This window comes from Meles meles, chromosome 16, assembly GCF_922984935.1.
Source record: "Meles meles chromosome 16, mMelMel3.1 paternal haplotype, whole genome shotgun sequence".
Classification (NCBI taxonomy): Eukaryota; Metazoa; Chordata; class Mammalia; order Carnivora; family Mustelidae; genus Meles; species Meles meles.
The window spans coordinates 41,612,486-41,626,623 of NC_060081.1; the positions used below are offsets into that span (position 1 = coordinate 41,612,486).

Genomic DNA, 14,138 nt, shown 5'->3' on the forward strand with positions numbered 1-14,138 from the left:
TAAATGGAATGTTCATGTAATGGAGTAGTACACTGCCACAGGAATGAATGAGTTAACTGTTGCCACACACAGCAACGTGAATGGATCTCACAAACATGGGGCAGCATGGCGAAGGCAGGCACCAAGGAGTTCATGCTGCATGGTACCATTTACATAAAGTCAAAAATAGTCAACACTGAGCTGTACTTCTTGGAAGTCAGGCTAGCTAGCATCAACCTTTCTAGAGTTTGGGAGGGCATGACTGGGAGTGCTTGGGGGGAGTTCCTGGGTGCTGGGCATGTCCTCCTGGTGGCAGTTACAGTGTGTTGAGATGTTGAAAATTCATCAAGTTCACTTATGGTATATTCTTATACTTTAATACTGAGTTTTGAAGGCACTGTGTATATCAATGCTAGTTCTTAATTTTTGATTCCTGCTGTGGTAATAAAAATTTAAATCAAGTAAGAGATTTGCATATATATAAAATAGGGATTTGTGGCATATTGTGGAAGAAATGTTGTTCATTTTTTCTTGATAATTCTTCATTGACATCTCGATTTGTCTGAACCCGACCAGGTGAGGAAGGCAGGGCATAGTGAATTTCATCAACACCAGCAATTACTGCTGCTTAGCATTCATTCAACCAGAGAAACATGGGCTGGTCAGGTTCTCACCAGATTATACAGTTCTTTCTTGCCTCCCAGTCTATAATAAAACTTATCTTTTTATTACAATTTTAATACCTCCAAGAAGAGAAGCACAAAGAAAATAACTATAAAATCCGAAGACCTGGCTCAAAACAAATTCTGAACCTTTATTCTCTAAGGAACGAGGTGAAAAGATTCAAAGAGAGGTCCTCTTTTCGCACAGGAATTCTTCATTTGTAAAAGCAGCTATAAAAAGGCAATATGGAATGTTTAAAGAACCTGAACAATGGTCTCAGAACTATTTTATAAAATGTTCAGGTAGTATGCAAGTTAAGTTTTCAGATTCTTAGCTCAGCACAAAAATAATTGAATTCTAGTGTAAGGAGGGGACTAACAGAAGAACAAACTTGTGTTTTAACAAATAAACTTGTGAAACACAATCTGGCCAAGCATCTAATACGTTGCCTAGGGTAAAATACTGAGACTCAGATCTGTTTTTTTTTTCCTTTGAGTTCCCGTCCCTCCTTCTCATTTGACCATCGTGGAATCTTGCCCTGTCCGTTCAAGGTCACGCAGTCAGTTGGTGACAAAGCAAGGGAAGACCTGCCGTCTTTAAACTCCCAATATCTTCCCTTTTTTGCCCCATGATAGCAACTCTAAACAATAGATTAATAAATGCCCAAGGATCATTGGTGTGATATTAATACATCTCTCATAAAATATGTATTTCAGCTTGCTACCCTTGAGTTCCCTCCAAAGAAACTATTTGGAAACAAGGATGAACGTGTGATTGCTGAGAGGCGAAGTCACTTAGAGGTAACGGAATTAAGCTTTTCTTTCTCTGGGTAGAAATTGTGCCATCTGATTGACCAGTGAGAGTTGTTCGTGTTATAAACACCATGGCTCTTGTTCACGGGTGTGAAGGTGCCGCTTCATTAACACCGGAGGTGGCTGCTGTGTACATGAGAAAGTAACAGTATCCGTCTACTCGAGATGTAAGCCCTTATCCCCCTCTGGTCTACTAGAACGTTTTTCTGGCTTGGGAGGAGATAACATTTATTCTAAGGGTTAGGAAGCAGGCTGTGGGTGAGAACTAACTATTCACAGAGACAGATGGTCTGTAATAGAGAATGAGGTACAAAAGCTTGCTGCAAAAAAAAATGTGCATTAATTAACTGAAGATATATAGTATTGCATTATTGTTACTTTTTTGAGAGAGCTGGAAGCAAAAAGACGCATACCTATTTTAGTCACGGTTAGGTTTTGTTTGGCTTATTTTAATTTCATCTTCTGAGCTGGCTACATAGAGAACTTTGGTTCAACACAACTGTTGTTTTTCCAAGGGACTCACTGCCAGTGGGCATTGTGGGCTGCTTTATGTGGTTTGTATTTCTTTTCAAGGTAGAGTCGCTCATTTGGTTGGAATCTGATGCTAATGAGGCTCAGTCTTTGTGCAAAGGCAGGGTCGCTGGTGTCCTGGGTGGTATCTCTTGCCACCGAGGCAGGCAGGATGAAATTACAAATAGCTGACTGCAGTCTCCTGTCAGCAAGCTTTCATGGGGCCTCGCAAAGTCCGCTTCACTACTTCTTTAAGAGGAATAATAATAAGACCTATTGCAAGTGAAATCAAATAAGAGAAGGCCCGAGAGAGCCCCTTCTGAATGCTGAAGTTCTACATAAAATGAGGTATTATTATTCTTACTGACAGCCAGGGTGACTTAATGCCAGGGAACCAAGGATTAGGGGAGACATCCAGAGGCTTGGGGGGTCCAATGAGAGCAAAAGAGGAGGAGAAGTGGAAAACAGTGAGAAATGAGCAATTATGAGACTGTGGTCCACAAGGGGCAGTTGAGTGTTTTGAGGTCATCATCTAGAACCTCTAAAGAAAGAATACTTTCGGGGGTAGCCATGCTTCCTGGCCATTTGAGTGCTACTGTGAGGTGCTTGAAGAAGTTCTGGATTTATAAAGTCTGAGCCTTGGATAAGTGATGGCAGTTTTCTGAAAATCATTTTATGAGTTGGCATGACCCTGATACCCAACTGAAGAACTTGCCTTCAAGGGAATGATGAGCGTGGTGAGCCTGCTCGATTAAATTCTCTTAAAGGTCTGTTGTATCATATAAAAAAACGTAAAAATAATGATAGAAGTGGGTTTGGTTTTCTTTTCCGAACCTTTACCTGCCTCAGTCATCTAGACTTGTCTTTAATGGGAACCAACAGGAAATAGACCTTTGTCATGCTTAGCTTCTCAGGGCTTCAGTCAAAATCACTTGGTGCCCGGCACTGCCACAACACATTGGCACCCTGAGTGCTGTGCATTTGTGAGCTCTGCCCTTGGTGAACTCTTCTCTTTCCATTCTAGCTTCCAGGGTCAGAGCCCAGCTCAGGGTCCTCTTTCATTCCTGGTATTTAAGCGGACCCATGTTTGTTCTTTCAGTCTTTCCTCCCTAATCACTTCGCCCTACTAAAGCCATCAACAGAGCTGAGGAACAGAGTTCTGTGTTAATGTCTCTGCCTATACAAGGACCCCTTCCATTGCCGGTGACTGTTACTTGTGGCATTAGCCTTTAAAGAATGGATCCCACACTTCGTGGAAATAGGCACTTGTGTTTTAAATTAAATGTATTTCTCCTAATTTTGATGGTTAAATATTAGCATATCATGTCCTTTTCAAGAGTGAGTATAATTCAGTTTCACTTTAATGGAAAATTAATCTGAGATTCTTGAGTTAATTTCCCACGACTATTGTGACTTTATTTTTTTCATCGAATATCAGAAGTCACCATTTGATTTAGTGTTATTTTCATGTGAAAATTAACATAATTACTTTCCCTGCGTTTCCCATTTGATTTAATTCAGTATACATTTATGTAATTCCTAATACATGCTGGAGACAGTGCTAGGTGTTATATAGACTATAAAGAGAAATGAGACATTTCTTTCCCTCTAAGAGCATATATTTAAATTTCCTATATGAAACTTGACCTAGAGATAAAACTAAATACATAAACATATACAGAAAAATGGATTTCGGTAGATTACATTTGAACTAGTACACACTAGTATACATAGTGTTTGCTCAAAAGGAATTGTCTGACAATTTTTTTTTCCATTTTATTTATTTTTTCAGCGTAACAGTATTCATTCTTTTTGCACAACACCCAGTGCTCCATGCAAAACGTGCCCTCCCTATTACCCACCACCTGTTCCCCCAACCTTCCACCCCTGACCCTTCAAAACCCTCAGGTTGTTTCTCAGAGTCCACAGTCTCTTATGGTTCGCCTCCCCTTCCAAATTTTTTTTTTTAATAAACATATAATGTATTTTTATCCCCAGGGGTACAGGTCTGTGAATCGCCAGGTTTACACACTTCACAGCACTCACGATAGCACTTACCCTCCCCAATGTCCATAGCCCCCTCCCCCTCTCCCAATCCCACCTCCCCCCAGCAACCCCCAGTTTGTTTTGTGAGATTAAGAGTCATTTATGGTTTGTCTCCCTCCCAATCCCATCTTGTTTCATTTATTCTTCTCCTATCCCCCTAACCCCCCATGTTGCTTCTCCATGTCCTCATATCAGGGAGATCATATGATAGTTGTCTTTCTCCGATTGACTTATTTCACTGAGCATGATACGCTCTAGTTCCATCCACGTCGTCGCAAATGGCAAGATTTCATTTCTTTTGATGGCTGCATAGTATTCCATTGTGTATATATACCACATCTTCTTTATCCATTCATCTGTTGATGGACATCTAGGTTCTTTCCATAGCTTGGCTATTGTAGACATTGCTGCTATAAACATTCGGGTACACGTGCCCCTTCGGATCACTATGTTTGTATCTTTAGGGTAAATACCCAGTAGTGCAATTGCTGGGTCATAGGGTAGTTCTATTTTCAACATTTTGAGGAACCTCCATGCTGTTTTCCAGAGTGGTTGCACCAGCTTGTCTGACAATTTTCTAAATCCAGACGTGCCGCTTTATAAACTGCCTCACCCTGAGTAGGCTCTATAAAGCAGCGTTTTGAGCCATTATTCATTGTGTTTTGATCTGCCTTTTTTTTTAAATGTGTCCAAAATTTGGACTTTGTGTCTAAGTTTGTCAGCAGAAAGTATAAAGTATTTTCATCTCAAAGACATAGACACTCCGTTGTCGCCACGATATATAACCCGTTGCAATAATTATTTGTAAAACCAGTGGGTACTGATAGGAATTTCTAACTGTCACGAGACGTTTGGGAGACGGATTTTCTTCCTTTGGAAAGAGCGGTATCAGCTGTGCATGCGCTGGTGGTGGTGTGAGTGAGGGAGCCTGGGGGTGTAGCATTGCCTATATGGCCCCATAAAAGGCAAGAGGCAGTGAGAAGGTGAAGATGTTAAGGGGAGGGGTAGAAATATGGCCTCCGGTGCTGCGTCTCACTGATAACTCGTGTGTGCTCCACCCACACAAAGTTATCGGGCCAGCTCTAGTTGGCCTCTCATGCTGGAAAGCCCACCCAAAGAGCCGAAGAATCTTTGAAGGTTTGCGAGACAGGATGATCTCCCTCTGGCTTCCCTCCCTGGTGGCCCTGGAGGAACCAGTTCTGTGCAGGTGTGCCTGTCCTGGGCGGACCCTGCCCTCAAGTGGTCAGAGGATTCTGATAGCCACGCCCCCCACGCGGAATGTGCCTCCCAGGCTCATACATCCCTTCTTATAGCATGGACAGCAGCCCAGGAGACAAACGTCAGCAGGTACGATAGTGGAGGTGACAAGAAACAAAAACATCTGTCTCTGATGAGGTATTTTGACCAGAAATGTTCTTCTTACTGTATTTGAAGCCAGATACCATTACCATTAGGTCCAACCGTTAAGAAATTGCCATTGTTGTAGGTCGGAATGGTGCAAAATTGGCAGCATTGTATGCTTCCACGGAATGCTCCTGCTGTCTCCCATTCCTAGGGGTTAACTGAGCACTGGGCATGAGCGAAATGCTCATATGTCATCTACTCCTCCCACTTAGCTTGTGAGGTAAGCTCTATTATCATCTCTGTTGTACAGGCAAGGAAATCAAGTCCTGAGAAGGATAGAGAAGGTCTTTCACCTGGTCGCTGACAAAGCCTCAGCTCGTACTAGAACGTCCTTCAAAGCAAGCCCCTCTCTTAAGAATTAGCACGCTCTAAGTTTGGAACGCACTTGGGTCTTCCCCTAAAGAAATGGCTTCTCCTTTGAAGAAATATCTTCCAGCATTATACCACAGTGTTAACTAAGATCCGCTGCCTGGTTATTTATTCTTTTTTTTTTTTCCCAAAGATTTTATTTATTTATTTATTTGACAGACAGAGATCACAAGTAGGCAGAGAGACAGGCTCCCCACTGAGCAGAGATTCCCCGAACCCTGGGATCATGACCTGAGCTGAAGGCAGAGGCTTTAACCCACTGAGCCACCCAGGTACCCCTGGTTATTTATTCTTAACTACTTTTTTTTTTTTTCATTCAGCAATTACTGAGCACCTACTCTATGCCAAGCAGTGTTCTACAACTGAAAAAACTCTAGAACAGCACAGTATTTCTCATCTCTTTTGTCCTCATCTCTTAATTGGCCACAGTGATAAGAGTGACCTTTCATTATAACCTTGTCTTTTTTCGTTTAAGGAAAAATGCTTATTGTTAATTGTTGATTTTTAAATATTTGCTTCATGGCTCATCAGAGGTTCTGAATCTCAATTGCTTATGCCTTTGTGTATTAAGGCATATCTTTAGCCTTGATGTCACATAATTCCTATGCAGATTTATTTCCTCTCTGAATTACCAAAGAGTATAAACTCAGAATATCTTTAAAGAGATTTTTGTGACTTTAAATATTACATGCAAGTATTATATATAAAAAACATATGTAGTATATTCTTATATGTATATCCAAATGGCTATCAAATGAAGTTCTTTTTTTTTTTTTTTAAGATTTTCTTTATTTATTTGACAGCAAGAGATAGCGAGAGAGGAAACACAAGCTGGGGGAGTGGGAGAGGGAGAAGCAGGCTTCCCAGTGAGCAGGGAGCCTGGCGTGGGGCTCGATCTCTGGGCCCTAGCATCAGGACCTGAGCCAAAGGCAGACACCTAAGGACTGAGCCACCCAGGCACCCCTCAGATTGAGTTCTCATAAGTAAAATGTGGTATGATACTAACACTAGGCCTTAACCACAGCTTTAGAATATACTGCTTCTCAGACTTCAGTGGTGAAGAACCAATTATCTATACTTGATCATTTATCAGTACTTTTGCAAAACAAGTGAGAGTTAATTACTAGAAATATGAAATGAAAAAATGAAATAGGTCATATGAAATGCAAGCAGAGTTCTTTTGTTTTTTAAAGATTTATTGATTTATTTTAGAGAGATGAGGGGAACATGAGTAGGAGGGGCAGGGGGAGAGAGAGAGAATCTCAAGCAGACTCTCTGCTAAGGGGCTGGATCTCGTGACTTTGAAATCATGACCTGAACTGAAACCAAATGTCCCACTCTTAACTGACTGTGCCACCCAAGTGCCCCCCCCCCCCGTTTTTAATTACATGTAGATTCAGTAGACATGAAAATCCTCTGTCACACTGCAATGCAAGAGTCTAAAACACTTGTTTGATTCTATAATGTCCAGGAAATCTCACCTCCATTCCTGATAAGACTCCTGTCACCGTTTGGCTTGTGCCACAATATGTGTTTATGTCTCACATCTCTGCTGTTGCACTCTTAAGTTACCTGAAGGCAACAGTGTTGACATCTCACTGAATTCTTAACTATCCCATGGTATTTCACACATGCCTCACAGATTCATTGGATTATTCAATGAATATCAGAAAATCCATCCACATTAACCCCAAATTAATGAGTTTTTTGTTTTACTTTTGTTGATTGGTGAGAGGCACATTTTTTGGTTACTAATTTCAGGGAACATTATCATCTACTTGGAGACGTTTCTGCTAATCATCTTAATAGTCCATCATTTCAAGGAGTGATCTGTAATTAATGAAAACAGGTGAAATCCTCTAAAACGATAAAGCTTTCAAGAATAATACAGCCACCTTTGGAAATAAGAACCCAAGAGATTTCTAGGAAGTTTTCTTGAAAGGACTAAAAATGTGCAGCAAGCCCAAGGCTACTTCTTCCCCATTTTCATCTCATAAGCTAAGGCCTTATTAAGGGTAAAAAGCAATATGGAAACTAAGAGTGTGGGCCTTGGGGCAGATCATCCAGTCTTGAATCCCTGTGCTGCCCTTTTGGGGTCCTTTAATGTCACTTGATCAGTTTCCTTATCTGTAGAGTGAGGATAAATACCCCAGCACCACCTACCCAGAGTTGATCTTACGGTTGAAGGGGGTCATGTACATAATGGGGACTCTGCTCCAGAGAAGACTCCAGACCTCTGGTGCGACAATGATGGCAGAGAAGCTAGTGGTGATGGCGGTGCTGATGGCGGTGATGGCAGCAGTGGAGCCTTTACAGCATGTTTTAGACGTGCTTGCGAGCCAGGAAAGGACAGAAGAGCCCCACCCACCAGCAGCCGCAACATGTAACAGCATGAGTATCTCAGTTTGTCACCTATACTGGCAAAATCAGCATCTGAGGGCAAAGACATTATTACAATGGGGGTGTTTGTATTCATGGTGGCACCTGGAGGATGCCAAGAGTCTCTCCCTGTAATGCCAGCCTTTCTTTCAACCTGTAAAATTATAATCTGAAAACTAGAAATGTTTTCTGAGGACTTAAGTATGGTCAAGCTGTTCTCCATTGTGAGAAAAGAGAAGAGGTGCAGGATCATTAAGAAATGAGCTCACATGGGGCGACTGGGTGTCTCAGTGGGTTAAGGCTCTGCCTTCAGCTCAGGTCATGACCTCAGGGTCCTGGGATCGAGCCCCGCATCAGGGTCTCTGCTCGGCGGAAGGCTTCTTCCCCCTCTCTCTCTGCCTGCCTCTCTGCCTGCTTGTGATCTCTGTCAAATAAATAAATAGAATCTTAAAAAGAAAAGAAAAGAAAAGAAATGAGCTCACTTCCTCCACAGTTCTGTAGCTTTGGTTCCCAGCTGGTCAGTTCTCCTCGTGTGTGTCCTGGGTTACTGACTGCATGACTGCTCACCGTGGGGTCCCCAGCTGACACCCGCGGTAGCTCCTGAGCTTCTGCCCCTGAAAAACTAGACAGGTGTCAGTGCCTTTCAGCAGAAACCCCCAGAAATATAGCTCTTTTTAAACCATGTTAAATGTATCGATTCACTGCACTCAGGAAGGACATATACAATAGGAAGTATCCCAGTCAAAAGGTGTTACAAAGAACTTACAGCGGGATTTGGCCTATTTTAGGTGATTTCAGGGAGAGTGAAAGGAAGTGGGGCTTTGTTCTGGACTGGATGCTGGGCTGATTCTATGCTTGGGTGTCAGTAATTCTTACCTAGAAGGCAAGAAGAATAGAGTGACATTAAAACCATGATTGATAAAAAAGCAGTCACCCACATTAGCCAAAATTGGGGATATTTGTTCATATTCATGATTTGAACACTGTTCATGCTTTTGTCTATATCTGGATGTGTTTATGGAATGGTCTTTGTGTGTATCCACGTGGCTTCTTCAGGATCAGAGCAGACTTGCCTGGTGTTAGTATTCTTTGAAATTGTTTACGATTGACAAGAGAACACAACTTAGCTGTAAGTACCAGGCCAGCTCCTAACTGCTTTTCTTTCCTTTTCCTTTTTCTTACAATACAGGGATGCCTAGAGTTTATAAGAATTATCCTTTCTAATGGAAATAGTGTGCTAAAGGAAGAGTTGTTTCCAAAGTAAGTCATGATAGTTCAAATGCCTTATCTACCAAGCACAAATACCAAATACTGGTTTTCAGTATTGATGCCACTCTCCCTCACGTACCCCCCACTTCCCACTGCCAAGAGTCACTTTCCTGGCTTGTGATGCCTGCAACACATACAGTCTATTTTTTTCTGACCGAGAACAGGGCATCAATATCCTTTAGTTTTATGTTAGTTTCAAATCTTAGATTTCTAACAATAGAATCATTGGGTTTTAACATCTTATAGATTGGGCCCTTTCAGTTTCCAAAGTAAATTTCAGGATCCTTAAGTTTTCTCATTCATTTAACTATCTTAAAGATATCTAGTAATTCTATGCTTAATTTAACATCTTTTCCATCTATGTTCTGCTGATCTTACAGAATGGATAATGGCAGAACTACTACCAAATGTAGGCAGAGATTTAAGAAGTACTTCACACAGAGGACCATTTCTTCCTCATTAATGGTGGTTTTTTTTTTTCCTTCTGGTTATCTGGTTATTCACATTAACTGTTTTTTGTTATTAGTCCATTAATACCATCATCAGGAGAGAAGCATTTCTGAAGGGGGTTAAGTGACTGCCAGTGCACTAGAGGAGACTGAGCCCATTTGGCAGCTGTTTCATCTTGGTGCTTTGTGGAGTCAGAAGAACTGAAAATGCTGTGATCCTAGGGCTAAGATAGAAAACTCTGTGTGGTACTGGAATAATGTGGAAGGTTCTAGAGGCAGACCTGGGCTTGATCCCGTCTCTGATACACCACTGTCCTTGTGAACTTGGCATCTTTCTTCCCTCTCTGAACTTGTTTCTTATTTACTAAATGGTGGGACTAACTCTTTAAAGTTATTGGAATTACTTGAGAAATCATATATACTGGGAGTAATCCCTGCCATAAAGTGGGGAGAAGGAGATATGAGAAAGAATGAACTCCAGCAGCAAATTGCCTGTCAAGCCTTTTTTGGAATCGATAAGCCATATGGCAAGATTGCAGGATACAGGTTAATATCCAATAGTCATTTGTGTTCCCATATACTGATAATGAACAAGTAGAATTTGGAATTAAAAACACAGTATCCTTCACATTAGTGCCCACAAAAATTAAATACCTAGCTAAACATCTAACAAAATATGTACAAGATCTATGTGAAGAAAATAAAACTCTGATGGAAGAACTAAACAAATGAGATATTTCATGTTCATGAGAAGGAAGACTCAATGTCAAGATATCAGGTCTTCCCAACTTGATCTGTAGATTCGTTGTAATCCCAATCAGAATCCCAGCAAATTATTTTGTGAATATGGACAAACTGACTCTGAAGTTTAAGTGGAGAGGCAAAACATCCAGAATAGCCAATACAATTTCAAAGGAGAAGAACAGAGTTGAAGAACTGAAACTACTAACTTCAGCACTTACTAAAAGCCATAGAATCAAGACAGTGTGTTACTGGCAAAAGAACAATGTCAAAGGAACAGAATAGGGAGCCCAGAAATAGACTCACCTAAATATAGTCAAGTGATCTTTGACAAAGATGCAAAGCCAATACAACGAAGCAAAAACAGTCTTTTCAACAAATGGTGTTAGTTCAAGTGGACTTCTGCATGCCAGAGGGGGAATTAATGAATCTAGACATAGACCTTACAAAGAGGAACTCAAAATGGATAATAGACTTAAATATAAGACATAAAACTATAAAACTCCTAGGAGATAGCATAGGAGAAAACCCAGATGACCTTGGGTATGGTGATGACCTTTCAGATACAACATCAAAGGCACAATCCATGAAAGAAATCATCGATGAGCTGGAATTCATTAAAATTGAAAACTTTTGCACTACAAAAGACAGCACCTAAAGAACGAGAAGACAAGCCACAGACTAGAAAAAAAAAATATTTGCAAAAGATGTCTGATAAAGGACTCTTATACAAAACATACAATGAACTCTTAAAATTCAACAATAAGATGATGAAAAATTAAATTAAAACATTGCCAAAAGGGTACGTAGGTGGCTCAAGTGACTCTTGATTTCAGCTCAGGTCATAATCTCAGGGTCATGAGATCGAGCCCCATATCAGGCTGCTGGAGATTCTCTCCCTCTGCCTCTACCCCTCCCCACTGTGCTCGCTTGCTCTTTCTCTCTCTGTCAAATAAATCTTTTTAAAAAATGGGCAAAGACGAACAGACTAACAGCTAACAAAGAAGACATACAGATGGCAAGTAAGTTTACAAAAAGGATGTTCATCCATGTATCATTAGGGAATTATAAATTAAAATAACAATGAGATGCCTCTCCATACCTATTAAAATGGCCAAAATCTAAAACACTAAGGACATCAAATGTTGGTAAGGATGTGGAGCAGTAGGAACTCTTATTCTTTGCTGGTGGGAATGAAAAATGATAATAGCCACTTTGAAAGGCAGTGTGAAAGTTTCTCTAAAGACACTCTCACCATTTAGTTCAGCAGTCACACTCCTTGTGGCTTGCCCAAATGAGTTGAAAACTTATATCATGATTGTTTATAGCAGTTTTATTAATTAATTGCCAAAACTTGGAAGCAACCAAGTTGTCCTTCAGTAAGTGAATGGATATTCATGGTACATCCAGAATGTTAAATAGTGTTCAATACTAAAAAGAGATGAGCTGTCAGGCTATGAAAAGACATGGGGGAAACTTAACTACATATTACTAAATGAAGGAAGCCAACCCGAAAAGACATATACATACATACTGTATGATTCTAACTAGATGACATCAGGAAAAGGCAAAACTATTGAGACGGTAGAAGGATCAGTGGTGACTAGCGTTTAGGTGGAGGGGAGGGAAGAAGGGGTGGAGCACAGAGGATTTTTAGGGCAGTGAAACAACTCCGTATGATACAACACCAGGAGTGAACCCTAATGTAATCTGTGGACTTTGGGTGATGATGTGTCACTGTCAGTTCATTGCTTTATAACAAATGTGACACTCTGGTATGGAACTTTAATAGTGGCTAAAAAAATTAAATCACTGTGTAATCACATCATACATTTATAATCTTCTTCCTTTCCTTCTTTTTTCTCCTCATTCTTCTTTCACTTCTGTCCTCCCTCCATCCTCTTATTTTTCCATTGTCCCTTTGCTAAACCAAAAGAGGGAAGAAGAATGCATAGATGGGTCGGTGAGTGGATTTGATACCATTACACATTTTTCTTACGAGTATAAGGTTAAACTCTTGTTAAAAGAAAGGTAATCGTCCTCTAAGCCAATAATATTTTCCATACAAATGTTATCCACTTTTAAGCAAATGAGAATATATTTTCCATTAAGATCAGCTCACTCATTACTCTGAAACTTGAAAGTCACTATTTTATCTGTCTTTACCAAGCACGATTTTTATTCACTCTCTCTTTCCAAGCTCAGAGTAGATATCTATGTATATACGAGTCAGTGCTTTTCAGAGTCTGCAAATTAAAGAGGTGCCCATCCAAAGAACAATCTTTGAAATTACAACATTTCAACATAGAAACAAAGAAGAAAATCTCTTGTAATTGCATGCAACTATAAAACAAAGTTAAAGGCCACTTGGAATATTTATGTAATTGACAAATGGTTACAAAGATCCTTTCCCCCTGTAATTTTCATATATTACTACAAAGACTTTTTCACATTGACATTTGGTTCAGAGGACCTTTGTGCTCGTCTCTCGTGTAATATCACTTAGGATATTCTAAGCGATCTATTATTACATTTAATTACACAGTATAATTTGTAAGGAGTTTTTCTTCAAGTGTCACTTAAAAAAAAAAAATCTCAATATAGGTTGCCCTTTCCTCTACCTCTTAACTTTCTCCTATACTAAAACTAAATGTCCCTCTATTCTGTCAATTTAGTATGAAGAGCCAGAAGGACTTGAGCACTTTCATTTTAGCATCAAGGTGTGGCTAGAAATTCTCACGGAAAAGAGGAGAACATATTTACTGAAGGACATGGCCCCAGGTCTTCTTGGTAATCTTTGGTAATTCTTTGCAACCCATTCTGGTTCACAAGAGGAATTGGGTTTCCCGAAGAGTGTTGTATTTGTACAACATTTGTTGTATCAGGTGTTCGAACAGTTCTTCATATCAAAGAATGCAGTCCCATTCCATTTGCCCAATTCTGTTCTGTGAAGGTTTATGCAGCCAGCTCCCACTTGACAAACAGTGATGCATTAAAGAAACTTTGAAAGAGCGTTATATAGAAATCAATGACTTATTCTACCTCCTTTTTTCGCCTTATTTCTCAGGACAATATTGAAAAACCAAAAAGAATAATGTAATGAACCCCACTATGCCCTCCACGTCACCCAGCTTCAACACTTCATTAGCGTGTGTCTAGTCTATTTCATTTGTACCCCTAGGCATGGCACGGCACACACACTTGATTAATTTAAAACCAATACCATACATCATATATTTTATCCATAAGTATTTTAGGTTGCACCTCTTAAATAGCAAGACATTGTAATTTTTTATTCCAAATTTGTATTTAAATTCTAGTTAGTTAAGATATAGCACAATATTAATTTCAGGGGTAGAATTTAGTGATTCATCACATATATAACACCCAGTGTTCATTATAACAATTGCCCACCTTAATACCCATCCTCCATTTAGTTCATCGCCTACCCACCTACCTCCATCAGTCCTCAGTTTGTTCTCTAACCTTAAGAGTCTAATTTGATTTGCTCCCCTCT

The 14,138-nt window shown here is 40.1% G+C and overlaps 1 protein-coding gene across 2 annotated transcripts in view; it reads left to right on the plus strand.

Moving 5' to 3' along the window:
• Positions 1-14,138, plus strand: part of KIF16B (kinesin family member 16B) — a 279,293-nt gene that overhangs the window by 244,043 nt on the left and 21,112 nt on the right. For both annotated transcript variants that reach the window (XM_045981079.1, XM_045981080.1), the window contains one exon: positions 1,359-1,442. In XM_045981079.1, the coding sequence (XP_045837035.1) occupies positions 1,359-1,442 (84 nt within the window). The remainder of the gene's footprint in view (positions 1-1,358; positions 1,443-14,138) is intronic.